General features: G+C 42.2%; 1 protein-coding gene across 1 annotated transcript in view; it reads left to right on the top strand.

Moving 5' to 3' along the window:
- Positions 1–22,738, top strand: part of SENP6 (SUMO specific peptidase 6) — a 744,657-nt gene that overhangs the window by 707,656 nt on the left and 14,263 nt on the right. Inside the window, exon 22 of the mRNA XM_078648082.1 lies at positions 8,325–8,475. Within this exon, the coding sequence (XP_078504208.1) occupies positions 8,325–8,475 (151 nt within the window). The remainder of the gene's footprint in view (positions 1–8,324; positions 8,476–22,738) is intronic.

The raw sequence follows: 22,738 nt of genomic DNA on the forward strand, positions 1-22,738 counted from the left end.
TCTACTAAAATCTACTTTATATGCCTAACTAGAACAAGAAGGGGAGGCACTAAGGGGATAAGTGGCAGGACTAGCCTCACAGAAGCTGGGCAGTTTATATAAATGTATACAATAAATAAATAAGAGGGGAATGCATTATACACTGAGTGGAAGGTGTACGATTTTGGTGGGGGAACATGGGGGCCGGTTCGCACAGCGCTTCTCGAGGGCTGTCAAATCAACTGACTGCATAAGGGGGTGGGTGATTTCCTCTCACAGGTACAGGGTGGGTTGGGTTAGGGTGGTGTCAGGGGATATTGGGGGGTGTTCATGATAAATTCCCTATGCACACTTCACGGTTAAGGGAGGCAAGGGTTATGTAGTTATAGGAGTCAGAATAATTCGAAATTGTGTCCAGCATGTAACGTAAAGAGTAAGGTGGCCAGCAGTCTGAGATGTTGGCAAGGTTGTATTAACGGATAGTTTGGCCAGTCAATACTAGTGTCAAATTAATGTTTAGGAATGTGGCAGGTCTAAACCAGGCAAGGAAGTGAAAGCTTATTCGTGTGGAACTAGCAGCGTACAAGCCACAAATTATTGAGGTTACTGAAACACATTTGGCATTTAAAGATCAACAAGTACTGAAGTAGCTGGGGTATGAACTACTCATATGCACTACTCAAACATTGTCTATATGGTGGGGTTACTATTATGAAATCTAGGAAACTAGTCGTCAGGGCTTTGCAAACTGCTTCTCACAGCAGGGGTAGATGGGTTATAGCACAGCTTTTCATCAGTGGGCAGACTTATTCCATCTGTGTAATTTATGGTCCCAATCTGGACGACCCAGCAGTTTTTGATTACTTAAACTTGGAACTGTTTGGGGCAGGAACCTGATCTTAATGGGGAATTTTAATTGTGTGACTGATTATAGATACAACTAATTGGCAAGCTAGTGTTTGGGTGCCCAAAACACGTGCATCTATCATGGAATAATTAGACCTCATTGTCTGTTGATGTATGGAGAGCTATGAACCCCTGAGTACCTGGTTATACTTATTACTCAGTACCTCATAGTCAATAACCTCGTATTGATCTGATATTGTTACAAGGGCAGCTGCTGGAAGGGGCATCTATTGAGATTTGTCCTAAGGTTACCTCAGATCATAATCCTATCGTATTTAATTTGCAGTGTAGGGAAGGGACGGTCGAAGATCATTTAAATTTACACGGAAATGACTCGCCAGCATGGAATATCGGGTTTATATGAAACGTTTACTTATAGAGAATTAAAGCATAAAGGCACTGCTCCGATTTCAATAGTTTGGGACTGTATGAAAGCATATATACGGAGGGTGGCGCTTCGGTTTATTCTGGCTCAAAACAGGAGTAAACAGCTAGAGGAAGTCCAAATTTGGCAGGAGTGCTTGTATTTGGAAAAAGATCATGCACAAGCAATCCTCTTAAAAGACCAACATGAGCGGCCACTATTTCTGAAACTAATTGAGAGACGACAAACACTTAATAGGGGGCTGAAGGAGAGGTGATGCCACTTTTCAGAAAAACAGGACCTCTTAATAAGAGTATGGAGAAAAGGTGGAGCCTTTGTTGGCTTATCAGATTTCGAATAATAAATCAAATAATACTATCCGTTGGATTATAAGGGAAAGCGGTGCAGTTTACATGAATCCTCAATCAATTATGGAACAATTTGCTATATTTTATCAAAATTTGTATCAGGCACCTGACAGCAACGACTATCCGATTGCAGATCAGTATACTGTCCCAAATGTAAGTTATATACAGCAGATGTAGTACACCTGTTTATTAACCTGCCTAAACTTATAGTTTATTGGGACAGCTTATCTGAATTGATTACAGTGCATACTGGGATCATAATCAACTCGAGTGATAAGGAAATCATGTTGGGTAATAAAGACGGATTGACCCCCAGTCTGAGAGCATTAGTTACTATAATTGTTAGTGCTGGCCTATGTGTTGCTAGGGCATGGCTTGGTCTTATAGCCCATAAGGTGTCTGAATTTTGGACCTTTCGTCAAATCTATGATTGTGAAATTGCTATTGCTAAAGTGCGGGTCCTCGATCCGTTAAAAAAGGGTTGTAAATATCGTCGCATTGGCGTTGGTCATAGCCGAATGTAATTTTTTTTTTGCCATCTTGGACTAATGTAATAATCAATCCTTAATTTTCTTCTATATTATTTTGTTACTTTTTATCTCGACTGGAGCTATTTTGTATTTGTAAGTGATTGTATTGATTATTCTGACTTTTGATAAAAATCAAATAAAAAAATATATAAAATAAAGAGATCTGACAAACACTCAATGGTGTATTTCCTTCCACATTGATCAAGGTGCAGCATGTTCATTCGTAATATTGCCTGTCCTCTGATGGTTCCCCCACTGAGTATGGAGGCACAAAGTACACATGTACAGGGCACTGCTGTCCTCAAAGTGTTAGTTGGTTTGGTGCTGCAGGAGGCAGGCAGTTGAGCAGGGATGGCTTCCCAGGAGACTGAGGTGTGTCGCATGGAATCTCCTCTGCGGTCTGATAAGCTTCCATGTGTCACCTGCACTATGCTAATGTTGGGGGTGTGGTAGGTAGCGGCAGCACTAGTGCAGGCTGCATGCCGAAGCTTGTAGACTGAGCTGTAATTCGACCATTACTGTGGAGTCCATACTATGCTAATCGGCAGTCTTCTGCTCCTTAATGACCTAGCGGTAGGGTTCATAACAGTATTGACAGCAGGAAACATTAATAGTCAGTAGGGTGGAATCCAGCAGACCTTTGGTGGTTTTAAAGGCCCAGACAGACTTGACCACTTCATTGACCAGGGTGTCGGGGAGACAAACAAAAAAAAATACAATTATGAAGAGGGTTGAGAGCACTGCGTATACTTTACTGGTATATTGAAAGGGGAATGTCTGCAACAAGGAGCAGTATTGTGTAGGACACCAGCCACAGTTAGCTCAACCGAATGCATGTGTGAAAAATAAATATTGGAGCAATGCAAGAAAATTGTTATGAAGAGGGCGAACATTGCCCATCATTCCCCACAGCCACATTTTTCGAAAATTACTGACTGGCTTAATTAATAAGCGAGATGTCAAAAATGAAAAGCAGTGAAGATTCTGAACACAAAGGCAAGCATTCTAAGGACTTGAGTCAAAAGTCAAGGAGGAAAAACCTTTAGGATCATCCAGGAAGGGGACTGACAGAAGCTCCCTAATAATAGGTCACTATCTGTGCAGATTATATTTTTGTAAAGGATTACTAAGGGGATCTGAATGGACAGGGCTTCTGCTGCTTCTAAATTAACCACTGGAATAGTGTCTGGGCTAGTCCATCGCCTCATTCTAGACCAACCTCCTGCACTTCAACACAAATTAAAAAGTCAAATAGTACAGTTTTTGTACTAGTACTTTTCGTAGATCCTCTGTTGATAAGTCCTGAACCCAACGCCTGAGAATACTCAATCCTAGGACCAGTGCTAGGCCCACGTTATTATCAGTCACAAAAGAATTTGGATTTGTGTTGTGCAGTGGTAGATATGGTCCAGGTCTCCACGAAGTGTGATTTTCTGCTCGGAATCAAGGAAGATGGACTACTACACATGGAATCATTCCATTTACGAAAGATGGCACAATCAGTGTCACAGAGTGACTTTGTGAAGGAAAAGATCAAAACTATGTGTAGAGACATTGGGAATACGTTTAGGTCTTAGACGTTTAGGTCTTAGACAAACACCACGGAGAGATACAGTTGGTATGCAGTGGTCTGGTTAAAAACCTTGATGAACAAAACAAAATTATTAGAACAAAAGTATTAGAAGATCTAGTGGATACAGCTCAAACACAATTGTGAAGAATTCAGAAATTCTGTAGTTATATTTAAATGATGGAAACATGCCTGGAAAACTAGGGGCAATAGAAAATTAGGCCAGTGGGAATAATATTCGTGTACTAACGATTTCTGAAGGGGCCAAGCGAAATGATATAAAATGTTCTGTGATAAAGCTACTCGGAGAGAGTATTCTGAAGAACTATGACATATTGAATTTGGAACAAGGAACCCTAAAGGTACGTTACAACCCTTTTATATTAAACCCAAAAAGTAAGAAAACGTGAATAATTATTGTGAACTGCACAATAAAAACACATTTTTCCTGTGACATTGAAAGCCAATACACTGCATGCCGAAGACATGTATTTTTTAATTCAATTGGATGTTTGTAGAGCCACCATTGAGCAATTTTCAGACCTGGACTATTGTGTGTTTCAAGACTTTCCTGGTATTACATATATGTGGCATACAAACTAGGCCTATTTGTATGCAAACATGATGGGCACTGGTTCTTTACAGTATGTAAGTATAAGGCCTAGAGAACTAATAAAGGGTAATGCTAGCAGTGTGCGCAACGTGTGTTGTATAGGACTATAGCCTCTTTACTTCCAACTTTAATTTTTTTATGGATCAATGCGAATAGCCTTGGTATCATTGATGTGCTCTATAAATCTTCAGTGGTTTCATTTAACATGTCATGAGTGATGTAATATGTGAGTTTATAAACAGTGTATGACAGGAACGCAAGTTTCATAGTTCAGTAAACTGGCAAATTTGGGTGGCTTTTCATTGTTGTGTGTGAGTATATTGGGTAGGGATTAGAATATTGAAATAAGGGAAGTAGCGATGTGTGTTGTAAAATGCTTAGAGTTTTCCTAATGTTCAATTTGTTATCTATCGTGAATTCTGAGATTACCCAAACATTTTTCATCATTCCGATACTTATATATGCAGAACATACATACTAAGTAATCTCATATTGTAAATATCAACAGCGAGGGGTTTACGGTTTCCAGTGGATCACCACGGTGTAGTTATTGCTGGGACCGGATTTCCATGGTAAATTGGGGTTTCGGTTTGCTAATAACTTTTACGCCTTTGACTAATCTTCTTAAAACTTTCCATATTAGGTTAATCCGCCTCCACTCCATCCTGGTAAGTTTTGGGGCGATCTATCAAGTAGGGGCTAAAAAAAAGGTTGGGGAGGGAAGGGGGTGTCAAAGCGCTTTTTTCATAGACAAATTGAACCGCGATACACCCAAAACGACTGAACAGAATCTTTTAGAAAGCTTGATTTAGATCCAGAAAGTGTTCTTTTTGTGATTTGGTGTAAACCCCTACTGTAGTTTTTAAGAAATTAAGGTTCAAAATGTTCGAGGGATGTGTGGCTGTAGATACAGATGCTTTGCATAAGTCCGCCATCTAGTGTTGGGCTTGGATAATTACAAGTTGTTTTTGATAGTTTTTCGAGTCACGAGTGTGTGTTGTCTCTACTTTTCATTTGCAAGGAGTGCTTCATTCAATGTTATGGTGTTATAAGAGAGTAGGCTGGGAATATTGAATCCAGAATTTTGGCTGGTCACAATAATGTGACCACAATATCTATTGACAAAATATCGAAAGGTAAGTTTGTATACATTTTCTGTGCCCTACTCCACATATACTTACCTTGGTGTTATATGTATCTTTAGGGTATGTAGATGTGGTGTTAAGAATAGTAAATCCTAACCTCCCTCTGTCTACTTTAATCTGTTTGATATTTTTTCCCTTGATATTGTGGTCATACTATTGTGCCCCATTGATATTTCAAATTATAGATTTCCTACTGCAATCTGGCATACATCCCCCAAAAAGAATTGAGGCTGTCTGGTAACTGCTAGTAAAGTCAAAGTCAAAGTCAAAAAAGTTTTTATTTGATCTGGTACTCGACTGAGGACCACAAATCTTTAAAAACATTTTACAAAATATCAATATACACGTCAATATAATATTAAAAAAGATTTCAAAAATTTATAGAAATTATAACAAACCCATTCATCTGTCGGTTGTTTACATAATAATAGCAAACTGTTAACTGTAGAAATGTTATATTTCTGATATATCGGCCCTACATATCTTTTCCGTGCTTCAACTACACTTACGTGTGGGCAAACAAATAAGATGTGCACTATATCTTGAACTCCACCAAAACACAGATTACACATAGGGGAGTCTCCTGGTGACCATTTAGATGTAAAGGCAGAGACCGGTAAGATGCCTAAACGCAACATAATTATGGACCTTCTAGCTCCGTGTGTTAGGCAGAGCCCCAAATATGGCCGAGATTGCTTATATTCCAGTGATTGTGTAAAGATTTTATATGTAGACAGTTTACTACAATGAACTAGATCAAGATCGTAACTTAATCTCGGAGTAAAGCATTTCAAAAAAAGTTTTAACTGCGATTTTGTCCAAGATGACAGGATAACTTTAGTTAGGCAAGCTAATTTGAATGCCTCAGACATATTCTTGGAGAAGGTAAGATATTGAGATTCAGATTCAAATATCTCAATCTTTAACAAAAATCTCAGTGTTCCTTCTTTTGCATGCAAGATGTTATAGGCCCATCGGATGATGTTTGCCACAGCTGTGGCATAGGAGCTTGTTAAGGCAAATTCCAGTCTGAGTGCCTGTACAGATGTTGATGTAGCAACCTTTAATAGTCTTTTCAAAATCTTTCCCTCAGTTATATCCATGAAAGACCATTGTTTCATTGGTAAGTGTTCAGTAGCATAAGACAGTACCGCGGGTATTTTTACTTTGTACACTTTGAGTAGTGAGGAGAAATGCCTATTTCCTGTGGCCGTATACAATCGAGAAAGCGCCCCTGCATGTATCTCAGATTTTTTCTTTAGATTGTTGATTTGTTTGGAATTTTGTATGTTCTTTGAAAAAATCCTCCCAAGGTAGGTATATTCATTTACTTCCTCTACTCTTTTCCCATTAAGGTACCAGCTATATTTAGCACTTTTTTTCCGGCCTGAGAACGCTACCACTTTAGTCTTTGATAGATTAGGGATTAAAAAATGATCCTTCGAATAGACGTTCAAGGAGTTCAACAAATTTTGAAGGCCAAACGGTGTGAGGTCTAACATAACTATATCATCTGCATATAACAATGCATGTATGCTCTGAGATGCAACCTTTGGGGGCAGACTAAAGCATTGTTGCAGATGAGAGGGTAAATCACTTAGGTAAAGTGAAAATAAAATTGGAGCAAGAAGGCATCCTTGCTTAAGACCATTCAGGGTATTAATTGGTTTTGTAATACCCTTCTCACTTCCCATTTGTACCTGGGACCAGGTGTTCGTGTGTAACATAATTATTAGTTGCAATAAATCTTCGGAAATCCCCAGTTTTCTCAATTTTTTCCATAAGGTTGGCCTATCAACGCGATCGAACGCAGTTGAATAGTCTATAAATGCAGCATACACTGGTTGAGATTTCCTCCCAGTGTATTTGTCAAGTATAGTCTGGAGAATTGAGATATTGTCTATTACTGAGTGATTAGGTCGGAAACCGGCTTGATACATCGGTATTATTCCTTGTGAAAAGCACCAGCCTTTTAATCGATCCAATACCTCTGCGGCAAAGATTTTGCCTGTAGCGTCCATTAATGCAATTTGGCGGTAATTACTAGCAATATTTCGGTTCCCTTTTTTGTATATGGGAATTATAGTACTTCCCTGCCAAGATTTTGGTATTTTCCTAGTACAGAAGATGTAATTAAATAATGATGTTAGCATTTGACTCCATTGTTTAGGATTGGACTGCAATACTTTGATCACTGCTAGTAAGAGGTATGCCCGGATATGGAAGGTGCTATTCCCTTAAAGAAACAGTGCATGTTTTTAGCTTTACTTGGCATTTCAACTACGTTTTACATCGAAGCAAATTTACGGTTTTGATCATGGGGGTTAATTGAACTGCACTATGGGGGAGAGATGGTGCTGAAAATGTGTATGTGTAAAATTGTGAACTCTGGAAAAAATACACTGCATATGCAATGAAAATGCCTAATCTCCCCTTTTAAATGTGCTTTCTATTCTACGGATTTTAAGAGTTCTGGGATCCCCATATGCAGGCAAGAATATTCTATGTTCCTGACTTCAACGAAGATACCTACGATGTAGAATTAGCATTAAAATAAAGTAAAATGTAATTCTTTTCTCTTTGTCACATTGACAATTGCTTTCCGAATTTTCACATGGTGAAAACCTTTATTAAGCTTGTAATATTCAGGCATTCTAAACGGTCCTCTGTACTTCCAAGGTGGATTCTATTGGTGAATGAAGAATGAACTCTAGATTGCTTTGAACTTGATGTATGTGTAGCGTTTTGCAATTTGGGTAACCATATATTGTCTTTTAACTTCATCTTCAACTGTGACGTAGACAATGATGTAAAAATATAGCTATTAATCTTATACCTGTTGATTACAGATATTTAGAAGTAGAATGGGAAGTCAGGAAGGGGAGTAAAAGGAGTTTTTCGAAAGACGTCATGAAAGGATCAAATCCAAGAGTGCCTCAGCAGAACAACTTCAGTGACTGTGGTGTGTATATACTGCAGTACGTAGAAAGTTTTTTTGAGGTAAGTTAACAACCTCTGTTACTGTGAACCTAAACACTAAATACCTGTTTTTATCCTCAACACAGTATTCAAGTGATTCATAATTCAATCTTGAACAGATGGCTAGAAGATACCATCAACCATAATTGTTTCTTTAAACTAATTAACTCTAAACGTACTTATATAAACCTATTGCCCCAACAAAAATAAACTGGTATAATTGCAGTAGGTTACACTGAAGTTCTGTGGAAGAGATGACTAACTTTGAGAATTGTGATTTGCCACTTTCTTCTTTTACTGTTTAAGATATCATCTGATCTTCTCCATTATCATGGAGATTATTTTGATGGCACAGTCTATGTAATTAAAGAGAATGCTTTCTAACCAGCCTTAGCCCAACCCTCAATGATGGCATTTAGGCAGTCACTTGAGGCACCTTACTACATGATTGGAATTTGGCAGTAGATTACCTCTCTTTTTTGCTCTGAATGTTTGACCCAAACAAAGTTGTTTGCAGAGTATGTTGGAGTGGGTGTGGTTGGTCATGTGAGAGTTGGTGATTGATATTTATTTGCAGTTCAGGTTCCCTTTTAAAGAAACTGTAAATGTTCCTCAAAAATGGAAGTTAACCTCTCTCAACAGCCTGCATATGCTTGTCTACCAGTCATCCGTTGTCGCAGCCACAGGCCAGTCCTTCCTGGGTTAATAACTCGCTTTTCTCAGAGATTCAAGCAAGCCGGGCCGACGAGGCTGAAATGCCAGAAACCGGTCCCCGGTAGCTTGTATCCTTTCTGGTGAAGAATTGGCTTGGTAGTTTGGTCTGCCCTGTTCCCATGATGCACTGGGCCAGGGACAGACTAATTTGCATATAGCCAGGTTCTGAGCTGGGATGGGGCAGTGAGCTAAATAACGGTGATGGATCAAGCCCTGATCTTTGGACTGGGTAAGAGTGGTCTGCTTAATTCAGACACTCTGTTCATCACCACCCCCTTTTCTGAATCGTTTTTGGCCACTATAGGTGTGGCAGGGTATACTCAGACATGAGTCCCTTGCTCACTGCTCCATCAGGATTCAAGCAAGCCGGGCCGACGAGGCTGAAATGCCAGAAACCGGTCCCCGGTAGCTTGTATCCTTTCTGGTGAAGAATTGGCTTGGTAGTTTGGCCTGCCCTGTTCCCATGATGCACTGGGCCAGGGACAGACTAATTTGCATATAGCCAGGTTCTGAGCTGGGATGGGGCAGTGAGCTAAATAACGGTGATGGATCAAGCCCTGATCTTTGGACTGGGTAAGAGTGGTCTGCTTAATTCAGACACTCTGTTCATCACCACCCCCTTTTCTGAATCGTTTTTGGCCACTATAGGTGTGGCAGGGTATACTCATACATGAGTCCCTTGCTCACTGCTCCATCAGGATTCAAGCAAGCCGGGCCGACGAGGCTGAAATGCCAGAAACTGGTCACCGGTAGCTTGTATCCTTTCTGGTGAAGAATTGGCTTGGTAGTTTGGTCTGCCCTGTTCCCATGATGCACTGGGCCAGGGACAGACTAATTTGCATATAGCCAGGTTCTGAGCTGGGATGGGGCAGTGAGCTAAATAACGGTGATGGATCAAGCCCTGATCTTTGGACTGGGTAAGAGTGGTCTGCTTAATTCAGACACTCTGTTCATCACCACCCCCTTTTCTGAATCGTTTTTGGCCACTATAGGTGTGGCAGGGTATACTCAGACATGAGTCCCTTGCTCACTGCTCCATCAGGATTCAAGCAAGCCGGGCCGACGAGGCTGAAATGCCAGAAACTGGTCCCCGGTAGCTTGTATCCTTTCTGGTGAAGAATTGGCTTGGTAGTTTGGTCTGCCCTGTTCCCATGATGCACTGGGCCAGGGACAGACTAATTTGCATATAGCCAGGTTCTGAGCTGGGATGGGGCAGTGAGCTAAATAACGGTGATGGATCAAGCCCTGATCTTTGGACTGGGTAAGAGTGGTCTGCTTAATTCAGACACTCTGTTCATCACCACCCCCTTTTCTGAATCGTTTCTCAGAGAACCAGCAACTTTCCAACAACACTCCTGGGGTCAGCGAACTCAGGTGCAACTCTGTTTGTCTGGTTTTGGTCTTTGGTGCTGCATGGTTGCGGTGGTAGCGACTTGAAGACTTCAGGCTACCGACTTTCCCCAAAAGACTACTTTAGCAGTTGTATCACTGTGCTGCACACAGGAGACCAGTCACCTGGCCCTTGCAGTTACTTTGGCTTGACTGGGCTCTGGATACAGCTTCTCCTTGAGCAGGACACGGCAGGCACATTCCCTCTCTTTGCTACCCAGCAGATGTAGTCTTCGTCAGTGCATCCTCTCTTTGCTGGTCTCTTGGTACAGCAAGGCAGTCCTTTTTCTGTCCTTCTTCCAAGTCTGTCGAGATCTGAGGTCTGGTTGCCCCCTTTATGCTCAAAAAGTGTCCTCTGAGCAGAATAGGCTACCAGGCTCCCTCCCACCTGGTGACCACTTCCTGTGGAGTGCGGCATCTGGCTAAGGCCAGGATCCACCATTCTGCCCATTCCCAAGAGGACGAGACCCCTCTCAATGTTCAGACCTCACTAGCCCACCCCAGGTTTGTGGTTACCTGAGGGATTCACTGCCCCGGTAAAACCAGTTTGGCAACTGGTTTCTCCTCTCTGCTTCCTGTACCAGCCAATCTACCTCAACAGTGGGGCAGCCCTCCTTCCTGGTGTTACACATTTGCCTTTCAAAGGCGGCTTCACTTTGAAGCCTACCTTTTGGGGTTAACACCAGAGTAGCTTCCTACAAGAGTGAGGCGACACAATCCTGACCTGCAATCCCTCATTGGTCTCCTTCCTGAGAGTCACCGGCACGTCTGTCCAGGAGGTCAGAAAGCTGTCTAGTGGAGCAAGCTCCATGTGTGCCAGGAAGGCACAGGAGTTTGAAATGCAACAATGTGGCAGCTTTTTTAAAGCTGTACACTGCAACGCAACAAGTTATATTAATTTCCACTTAGGATAGAAGTCAGGCTTAATGTAAGGAGGTGTTTGAGAACTTGGAGTGCCTACGTTGGCCGTACTCTTATGGAGTTAGTAGAGCTGAGGGGTCAGATTTTAACCCTGTGTTCGCTGATTGGGTGACCACGTTTTTCCATAGTAAAAACAGTAGTTTTCTGTGTTTTCACATCAGTATGTGCAAAGTACTGGTCCTGAGTACCCTTTGAACAAACATGCCCTGGGCACCATGGTATAATGTTTTAGCGACTTCACAGTTAAGTTAGCCATTTCCAATTGGGTGCAGCAAATTCGTCATAAATTTGGAAAATTTGTGAAATTTGGACCTTCCACAAGCACAGGTGCTACGCACCTTAGCGAGAGTCTGGTCTAAACTTCCTTTAGAAAGCTGGATTAACAGACTGGAGCAGACGATTCCCCTATCTGACCCTGATCCCGTGGAGGCGGATCTAAACCTCTCAAACTGGCTCAACGAGTCTCTCGATTTCGTTCTGCCCAAAAAAATAGTGGAAAAAAAGAGCAGGACCTTTAAAACCCCTTGGTACACCCCTCAACTTCGAAACCTAAGAAAGATCTGTAAAAAAGCCGAGCGTGCGTGGAGGAAAAATTGGACTTCCCAGGATAAATCAGAGTATAGAGAAGCTATGAGGACTTATAAATCATCTCGGAAACTGGCTCAAGCCACTTACTATGAGGAGAAAATCAGAACTTCCTCTAATTCATCTAGAGAGACATTTAAAATCGTTAAAGACCTCCTCAAAACACCAACTCCTTTAACGGTACAAGTGGCATCTGAAGCTAGGTGCAACCAATTGGCCGCTTTTTTTGAAAATAAAATCCAAACTATACTTAAAACTCTACCGCAGAGCGGTCAAGCCTCTGACTGGGCTTACCCTGTGCCCCCCAACACAGGCCCCCGCCTCGACTCGTTTGTCCCGATCCTAAGGGAAGACCTCCTAAAAATTTCACACACCATAAAGAGTGGCTCTCCCAATGACCCTGCCCCCATGCATGTTCTGAATCAGGTAGCTGCCATCACTGCCCCAATATTTACAGACCTTATCAATGCCTCCTTTACCCAGGGAATCGTTCCGCCCAGCTGGAAGCGCGCCACGGTCAAAGCACTCCTGAAGAAACCGGAGCTGGACCCCGCAGAACTGGGTAATTTTCGACCAATTTCGCTGCTGCCGTGTGTCAGCAAAATAGCGGAAAAAATAGCCAACCAGCAGCTTTCTTCTTTCTTAGAAATGAATAAACTGCTCCGTAATTCCCAGACAGGCTTTCGCCCAGGGCAGGGCACAGAGTCCGCCCTATTGGCAGTCGTAGAGGAGGCAAGGTGCATTCTGGATTCAGGGGGATCAACGTTGGTGATCCTCCTGGATCTGATCGCTGCGTTCGACACGGTGGACCATAAGATCTTAATCCATCGTTTGAGTAATCTGGGAGTGTCAGGTATAGCGCTGCAGTGGATCACATCTTTCTTGGAGAATCGGACATTCTAGGTGTGGGAGGGATCAGCACGATCCAAGACAACCCCTCTCGAGTGTGGGGTCCCACAGGGCTCATCACTGAGCCCTACCCTATTTAATGTTTTATGCCCCCCCCCCTCGAAGATGTGGTGAGTACATTTAGGATTAAAATAGTCACGTACGCCGACGACACCCAATTGGTCGTCGCGCTCTCCCAAGAAAAACACTGCGAAAAAAAACCTTCATACCTGCCTCTCAGAAATCCACTCGTGGATGAATGTCTCACGTCTCAAATTGAATGGGACTAAAACAGAGCTCATGTTAGGCCACCATATAACATCTCTACCAAAGTCCATCTGGCCTGCCTCTCTGGGACCTGCACCGACCCCAAAGAATGAACTAAAAAGTCTGGGAGTATGGCTGGAGCAGGACTTAACATTTAAGACGCAGGCAAAAAAGACAGCTGGCACTTGCATAGGGTTTCTCCGTTCTGCCCGAAAAATACTCCCCCTATTGCCAGAAATCTCTAGGAGGCTATTGATTCCTTGTCTAATTTTATCTAGACTCGATTATAGCAACGCTCTCCTCCTTGCAGCCCCTGAATCCACAATTAACATTCTTCAACGAGTCCAGAACTCGGCAGCGAGACTACTGACTGGCACTTCACGCAGATCGTCAGCTAAACCATCACTCATAGCCCTTCACTGGCTACCAATTCGTGAAAGGGTCAAATTTAAAGCCCTATGCATTGCTCATAAGTCCCTACAGGGGAAGGGCCCCCCTATTTTAGAGCATTTTGTTCGCCCATACAAGGCCACCAGATCGCTCCGCTCAAACCATGCCAATCTGGCAATTGTTCAGAGAGTTAGGCGGATGTGGACCGGGGGTCGCCGCTTCTCAGTGAATTCAGCAACCTTGTGGAATGCTCTCCCACTCAGAATTCGGATGGAGCCTAGCCACCCGAAGTTCCGAAAGCTCCTCAAAACCTTCCTGTTCCCTTTAGACCCCTAGCCGCTGGCACTGTCTTTGGTATTTTTTGTTCTATAGCGCTGGGACGCTTGCGGGCAGCCATGCGCTTTACAAATCTAATTTCATTTCATTCATTTCATTTCATGCACTTTAGGGTCAGGGCACTGCACGGAGTTCTGGTTAGCAGGCCTCAATGCACTTTCCGAGTTAAAAAAATGTGAGCATCAGTCAAAACACTTAGGGGTGACTATTCAAAAAGAGGCATTTCCCTCCAAGCAAAAGGTGATGGGTGACTAACCTTTTTCATGGTGATGCTCATCATTTCAGTGGAAGTACCTGGTATGGCCATCTGCATTGACGTGGTCGTTCCCAGGTCTGTCTTCTACTGTCTTCTACTGTAAAGTCCATCCCATGTAGGGAAATGGACCATCTTAACAGCTTGGTGTTCTCTCCTCTCATCTGCTTTAGCCATTTGAGGGTCTGTGGTCAGTTTGAACATTGAAGTGACTCCCAACCAGGTAGTGTCTTTGCTTCTTCAGGAACCAAACCACAGAAAAGGCTTCCCTCTTAATTGCACTCCAATGCCGCTCCATAGGAAGGAGTTGCTTGCTGATAACTCTTCACGAATCTTCTATAGTACCAAGCCAGGCCTAAGAGGGCTTTTACCAGGATCTGGGTCTTAGGAAGCTCCCAAGCCAGTAGGGTCTGGATCTTGAGCTGCAGAGGTTGACCACGGCCTCCACAAACTTGTTGGTCCAGGTACACAACAGAGCCCTGCCTTATTTGGCACTTACTTTCCTTGACAGTCAGGCCTGCCTGCTGCAATGCCTGAAGCGCTTCTTTGAGACTAACCAGGTGATCTTCTCAGCTGGCACTAAATACAGCTATATCCTCAGATAGGGGAACATCGTTTACGACGCGGTTTTTACACCGCAGTGCCTTTACCCCGCAGCTATTACAATGCAAGTCGTTACTACCACTTGCGCTGGATGGCGCTGTGGGATAAGGAATCTTGCAATTTTATATTCCAACACCTTCCCTACTGTTACGGGGACTGGTGTTGGAATATAAAATTATAAGATTCCTAAATCCATGCCCTCCAACGCAAGTCGTTGTAACGACTTGAGTTGTAAGACTTGCGTGGTAAAGGCATGCGTTGTTACAACATGCGTTGTAACAACGTACATCCCCTCAGATAAGCTGCACAGAAATTATCTGCTGCTGACAGTACCCGATTCACCAACCTCTGGATGGTGGCATGAGCATTCTTCAACCCAAAGGGCATCACTTTGAATTGAAAGTTGCCTTCGGGTGTGGAGAAAGCAGAAAACTTCTTGGTTCATCGAGTGAGGGCAATCTGCCAATAGCCCGATGTCCGGTCTAAGGTGCTCAGATACTTAACTGCCCCCAACTTGTCAATGAGCTCATCAGCTCCTAGAATTAGGTGGGCATCAGTCTTGGTTACTTACTTTAAGGCCTCTGTAGTCCACACAGGACCTCTTCTCTGGTTCCCTCCCTTTGGGGTTAGGTTCGAGCACCTGTACCACTTGGCAGACCCATGGACTAAAGGAGAGCTCAATCATTCCCAGCTCCAGCATCTTGTCAACCTGAGCATTAATGCTGGCCTTGGCCTGGTCAGGCAATCTGTAAATGTTACTTTTGACAGGCAAGTTGTTACTGGTGTGCACATCTTGGGTACACCATGTTGTCAGACCTGAGAAAACAGTCCAGCGAACTGCTTCAGCATGTGATAGCAGTTCATTTGTTGCTGGTCTGTCTGTGAAGGGGAGAGATCTACTCACACCACATTTTCGTCTTGGGCCTTAGTAGATAGGAGGTCTGAGAGATGGTCACTCTCTTCTTCCTTGCCCCCATCTTGTAGTGTAGTTCCTATATTCCCAATAGGCTCTGCGCATTGGAATAACATAAACGATAGTTTAGACGTAGGACTTAGGTCGACTAGGTCTCTATTGAATATGTTACACTTAATTATGAATGCCAGCTAGCTCAGAGGTCACTAGAAACTTTCTCGAATTCACAAGAAGGGATTCGTTTCTGACAACCGCATAAACATGACAACTTTGCTCCCTCCAGAATAAGGAGTATACCTCCAGAGTCGCGGAAACAATAGATAGCTATTTCACTCAGTCAATCGTGCATGCTTAGTTTCACCAGAAGTGCAGAGAGACAGGCGTTTTCAATAAAAGAGGTTATTTATTGAAGAGTCTTCTTTCTCATGCAAGAGAAGTGAATTGCTACAACCGCAATACTTGTCATAAAGTAAAGTGCGTACAGTAAAAGGAGTATTATAAAATAATACTGTAAAAGCATAGTATGGTTTCTAAGCCATACGGTGTTTAAAATGGATAAAATACATACAATGATAAAATAATGACTAAACGTACTCAAATGGTGCTTCTAAGATACGCCTACCCCGGTGTACCTAACCTAAGCCTAGTACAGGGAAGGAGTAAGTGAGATGTAGTTTGAGTTAAGATAGTTTCTGCCAAGAATCTAAATCAAGAATTCTCTACGGGTCTAATCAGCTCCGTACCTTGGTTATAGAATGAAGGAGGTCTTGTATCTCTCTCTCTCAGGACTCGATCTCCCAGCAACCCGCAAGGGTGACAGGGAAACACTGGAGCTGGATTTCTCGGCAGGAGAAAAGACAGCGTCTCAGTGCGTCAGCGGGAGGGTCGGCTTCCTTCGGCACTTGCTACAGCAGGGCGTTGGGCAAGTAGATAGTCGATCTGCTCCAAACCACCGTGTATTTTGCTAGGGCAGATGCTGGTATATTTATACCTGGAAGGTGCTGAGTTTGACGTAAGGTTGGACATAAGACGTCACTAAGAACTCTCAGTTCTTTCAGGACTCCGGGAGTTCTAGGACAAATCAATACAGAAGTAGGGGGGATTCCCGGGCTGCTGGAAGCTTGGTTTGTTTAAGAACACGTTGTGCTTTCTAGGAGTCTATGGGAGTAGCCTTGCCGTATTTGGACTGCATTGGCTATGTCTTAATATGGGTATGATTCTTATGCCTATATAAGGATATGATTTGATATAACCACATAAGGGCATGAATCGGAAATATTAAACTAGAGTCCTAGATTCGTCTACAACACCCACTCCACGTATAATGTCCATCATTACTAAATACTAAGCAATTTTAAACATATCTATGCATGTCTTCCATCCCACCCCAAAATACATAAAATGCATTTGAAATGGTATTTACACGAAAAATTAGTATTATACTGTACGTTTTCGAGCAGTGTTATCATTCAGAAAATGCATATATTGTACATTGAAATGGCTCTTAATACAGAAGAGAAGACCATTTCATCACATATTTTACAAGACTGTACATGTGCGAGAGGCTAATTCAAAATATTGTCTCGAGTTTTTTAAAAATAGATATCTTGTCCTCTAAGAATAGTTCTACTTTAAGCAGAGTATCATGTGCCAAAAAGGTAAATATTTTGGGAACGGGGAAGAAATAATTTCGCTTTCAGGGAAAAAATAGTTCCAATAGTTTTTTTAGAAGTTCTGTTTATCAAAACTGAAGGCCGAATCCAGAGTTCAGGGAACGCTGTGTGCTCGTGTTTTCAAAAGTTATTCTCGTTGTTAGGAGAGAACGTTAACTCAGATAGGCTGGCAAAGAATTCGTCTACAACAGTAGGTGAAAGTTGGACCATATCCGAAAAAGTAGAAATAGTGCATATGTGAGATGCATTGCCGTCATCGGTGTCTAGATCAGCAATGGTCACAGAAGGTTGTACCTGTGTGCCGCTTTCATCTCGTACCTCACCGCCACCTAATCGTAATGGTGAGGTCTCAACAAATGCCGTCATCAGAATAGGTAGCCGCTGGGGACAACACGTTGCATGAGCCATTACTGAACCAAGCAAAGTATCGATATCCATAGGTACTGCTGATGGGAGTGTGAGACAGACGTCTAACACGCATTCTTCTCCACAGAGCAGGCATCGTAGAACAGGTAGGATGCAATCTTGCCAGATTGGTCTGAATGAAAGAAACCAGGTAGTATTCAGATCTCTTAGCCGAGCCAAGCCGAGGACTTTAGTAATCCGATCTCGGTATCGCATTGCTAGGAGCGTTTCTTCCATTGTAGCCTGAGTTTTGTCTGTGACTGGACTTGCCATATCGGAGCAGAAGGAACAAAAATAAGATTCCTTCTAAGAGTCCCAAGATGAGGCAGGCCGCCGAACACAGAGTGCACGAAATTCGGGAAGATGCTCAGGACTGCTTCAAAGGGTGCCAACAGTCCCGAAAAAATTGTCCTAAATACATGTGCGATGCCACTGGTATCAGACATGTTTAAGATTTGACTTAACATTTCTACGAAATGCACGGGGCAATTTGTTGATAATAATGCATGTATCTCTGCTGACGTCCTTGCGACTTGCAGATCATACGTTTCTTTAGACGAGGTTAAAGGCACAGTTGTTTGTAAAAGAATGGATTTCATTCTGCTTAAAGTATCAATTCGAATAGAAGAGATATTCAGAGAAGGCCATATCGTTGCCTCCTTGTCTGGTTTACTGTTTGGATACAATACTTGCATACAGCAAGTGACCCTGAATGTAACACTGACGAGATAGGCCGTTCCTGGCACCATGCCACAACAGCTGCGGTCACTTAACATAACGTAACTGCCGTTGGAAAGTTGTCTGAAAAAAGGCTCTATTTGTGTAGCAGGGGTGCCGTGCAGGTGGCATGAGCGGTTATTTGATGAACCTTCGCAGGCTCCATGCAAGTTAATTCCTTGACACAGAAGTGTACCGCTTAGTGAATTTTTACAGTTGTTACCACTAAGAAATACCTCTTTTTTTCCCCCACTCCAACATCTATGTGTGTAAGGTAAATTCCAGGTTGACTTGATGTACCCTTTACCCAACCTTTCATACAGGCCCGCTGGTATGTGCTTTTGGCAATATTGAAACTGAAAAGTCGTTATCTGAATTGTAATTGTGCCATGTATTATCCATTCAATGACAGGTCTTTTGGAGATTGTCAATGGTAATCTTTCTAGTTTTTCAATGCTCAGCACCGTATACTCTGCTCCTCTTTGTGCCAAAGAGGTTTGTTTATCTGTAAGGTTAAAGACAGAAAACAATGACGCTGTGTTGATTAGACGCCATGGCACGTAGCCTGAACGGAGATTTTTTAACGTCCAGCCTAACTGTACTGTAGAACGTAATTGGGACTGGCCATGTTGTAACATTAGCATATCCTGTTCTATTATATCAATAGCAGATGATACAATGCTATCCAGTGAATACATTCTGGAGGACAGAGTCATTAACCCATTGTCCACTACAGACAGTGTTTTTTCCAAATAAATACGATCAATTTCTCGTATTTTTTCAGCAGTTTCAATTTGCGTTACTTTCCAAGCTTCGTTGTAAGCAGCATATATACCGGCGTATATAAAACGTTTTTGACGCTGTTTGCGAGGTCCCAATAAGAAATCTTGCAAGTCAGCACCTTCTTTAAGTAAGGTCAAGTGTTGCTTAATTTCAGGTAGTGTGGATTTCTGTAGCCATTCGAGGCATAGTTTTCCTACACTGTATGTTGTTATTATCCCTGGATGTTGTCTCTGGGAATATCTTGGGTCTGGCCTGTTCTGTTAGATTCCTGAACAACAAACAAGGGTTCAATCTTGACAGTTATTAGTGTCTGTGGGCCAGATCAACCATTTTCTCCAATCAGGATTAGTTCTATTTTGGTGTAAAATATGGGATTGTCTGTCTCCACATCTGTAGTGCTATTACTATCAGGTATGGGCTTTGGTATAGCCGGTTTGTTTAAGTCCTTTATCTTGGCTAGGCCAAGACAGGTTGTTTGTTGAATGGTGTCATTCAGGAATATTATCTGTTCTGGGATCATGCAGGCTCTGAATAATGATTCCAGACCTTGTACCTGCCAGTCTTTTGTGCCCCTGATGATTTTTGTCTCAATGTTGTTTTTCCAAAATTCAAAACAAAATGTAAACAATTTTTCATAAACTTTTGCAGAATAAATCAGTTTAGTATTTGTCAACATGTTTTTCATTCCTGTCTTATTCATAATTTTAAAATAAAACGTTTCGGGATCAGTGTTATTAAACCCTGAGAAGTATGGGAATTTCTCATAAAATGTTTTCGAGCTGCCTTTTTGCAGTGTTGGACAATGTTCCCATTGATTATAAGTAAGAACATTTATAGGATTAGCAGATTTATGCAAGTAGTGGTGCCCATAATGATTAAAGCAATACATTTCTTCATAATCTGATGAACCTTCTAAATAATCATGTTCTGTAAATTTTGCTGACATTTCTAAATCTGACATCATATTATTAATATTTTCAAAGTCCCAATCATCAGAGAAAGTACTAGGTGATACAAAGTCACTTAATGAAACCTTGAACTGGTGTGGATATTTCAAGAGTTCAACCGGGCCATAGATGTCGTAATCAGTAGCATCCCATGCTACACCACCAGATAAAGGAATGGCTGTGATCTTTACTGATGATAGTTCTCTTTTTTCAATGTGAGAAGATCTGTGAGGCTTTAGAACCAAGTTGATTGGCTGACTTGCTGTGTCCATTGTACTGTATTTTCTATCAATCATTCTTCCCAAGCTTAAAATCAAAATGAGCCAGAGTAGGAGGAAAAGTACTCCTAACACAATCCACAATTCAATCCATGGTGAAATCAGATTTGTTTCTCCAAGTCGATGAAAGAGTTCAGTTGTTTTTTCTTTGAAAGTTTTATTTGCTGGATTTTCTTCATGTTCACTTGGATCTTAAGAAAAGTCATCGAAATTGATGAAGTAGCCAGATGCAGTTCTGTCAATTGTTGGAATTGCTTTAGAATTCTTATTAATCTTTGTAGTTGCTTCTTCTTTTGTCATGTTACTATAGTCAGAGGCTACATCATTGTAGACAGGAGTTTCTTGACGAACTGTTGCAATTTGGGTTTCAAGAGGCACAAGTTCCATGGCTTTGTTGCATAGTCCTTCTTTATTCACTGCAGGTTTATCAAATTTGATTAGTCTCACAGTTTCAACCTCTTGAATTGTAGCAAGGTTTGGTCTTCTGCTACATTTTGGGAGTCCACTGGGCCTACTACTTATTATTGGCCACATGATTGTGGTTTTACCAGGTCGATTGATACAACTCTGTTCTCCTTTTTACCAGCAAGGGGCGGTAGTACTACTGATCTTGTTCTGCTGATAGCTAAGACAGGTACTGCTTTTCTGTAAGAAGACCCAAATTCCTTCTTCACCACGATCTTTTCTCTGACCAGATCCCCAATCTTTGGAATCCAGACAGGTCTTGCTGGGACAGGTGGTTTTTCTTCAGTGGCCGTTGGCTTTAGCTTTGTGTTACTTAGACTTCTTCTTGTTTCATTTAAGTCCTGTAAAACAGCCAAACGATCTTTGATATCAAAGGTTTTTTGTTCCACCACTGTAGTCTGACTATCGAGGTCTTCGATTATCATTCTTGTACCAAACAAAAGTTCATACGGAGTGATTCCACCCAGAGAATGTCTTGGCAGATTATTAAGACTACGTTGGACACTTATTAGATGTTTGACCCACCCATCACCCGAACCTAATACCCTCGCTGTTATAGATTGCTTTATGTCACGTTTTTTTCTCTCCACTACCGCATTTCCCTCAGGATTGAATGGACTAGAGTACCGCAATGCAATGCCCAAGCTGGCCATGGCCTCCTTGTAAGCTCGAGAGCTAAACGCAGGACCTTGGTCAGAATGTAGCATGCCAATTGCGTATGTGCCGATAAAGACTCGCAAATCTTTTATAACAGAATCTTGTTTTAATATTTATGGGATTGCTTCTTTCCCTGTGGACGTCTGCGTGTAGATAGCCTAATGCTGTCTAATAGAGGTGTCTGGGCTGGTATCTGGTCTGGTTCACAACTGCGATCTCTGTTGCAGTCCTGACAATCAATTGCAAAGTTATAAATTTGCACGCTCCTCCCCGGCCAGCAGTATTTTGATTGCAATTCTATTAGAGATTTCAAGATCTCTTGGTGCCTCAGACCCATTCCCATGTGTGCTTCTTGAATCAAGTAAGCCCTCCGTTTCATGTTTGGGATTACTCTGTCCCCCACTCCATGGATTCGAGCAAAAGGAACGGAGTTCGCATCAATTATGTATGCATTATTCAGTGGATAATTTAGAGGTAATGCCACATAGTCGCCTTTTAATGAGGCTTTTACTGCCAGCATGGTTTCTCCATCTATTTGTTTTTTAGAACGCTTTTTTGTAGCTACGGAAGCCGGTTGAACAGCTGCCGTTGTGGCTTTGTTAGCCAATGAATTCCCTGCAACGTGAACGCCATCACGTTGAAGACTGTGTATGTATCACGTGAGTCTATCGTAGTTCTTTCTGTAAAAGAACTACTTGTTCCCATAGTTTTTTATGCTTTATTGTGACACCTGTCTCATCTTTGTAACAGTTTTCAATCCAGGTCTGCATGAAATTATTGTAAGACTGGACGCAGAAATGCGAGTCGCACACTATAGTGTGGGGAATTCGCGATCGGCATTCTCAAGCGTCATCTTTAAAGCTCGTATGTCAGCTCGCTGAGCTGTACAGTTTGAGTGATTGTTTTAGTGACCATTGGTCTGAATTTACCTATACGCCAGCGACCTTTAACAATCGCGCATGCTGCATTGTAAACTTGTTTATCCACAACGTAGTGTTGTGCAAATCTGTCTGTGTAGATAACACAGGCGTACTGTTCGAGAGGCAGAATTTCGATCGACAGAGGACATTTATGTTCGTATTATAGATGTTCTAGCGTTT

This window comes from Lissotriton helveticus, chromosome 6, assembly GCF_964261635.1.
Source record: "Lissotriton helveticus chromosome 6, aLisHel1.1, whole genome shotgun sequence".
NCBI classification, from domain to species: Eukaryota; Metazoa; Chordata; class Amphibia; order Caudata; family Salamandridae; genus Lissotriton; species Lissotriton helveticus.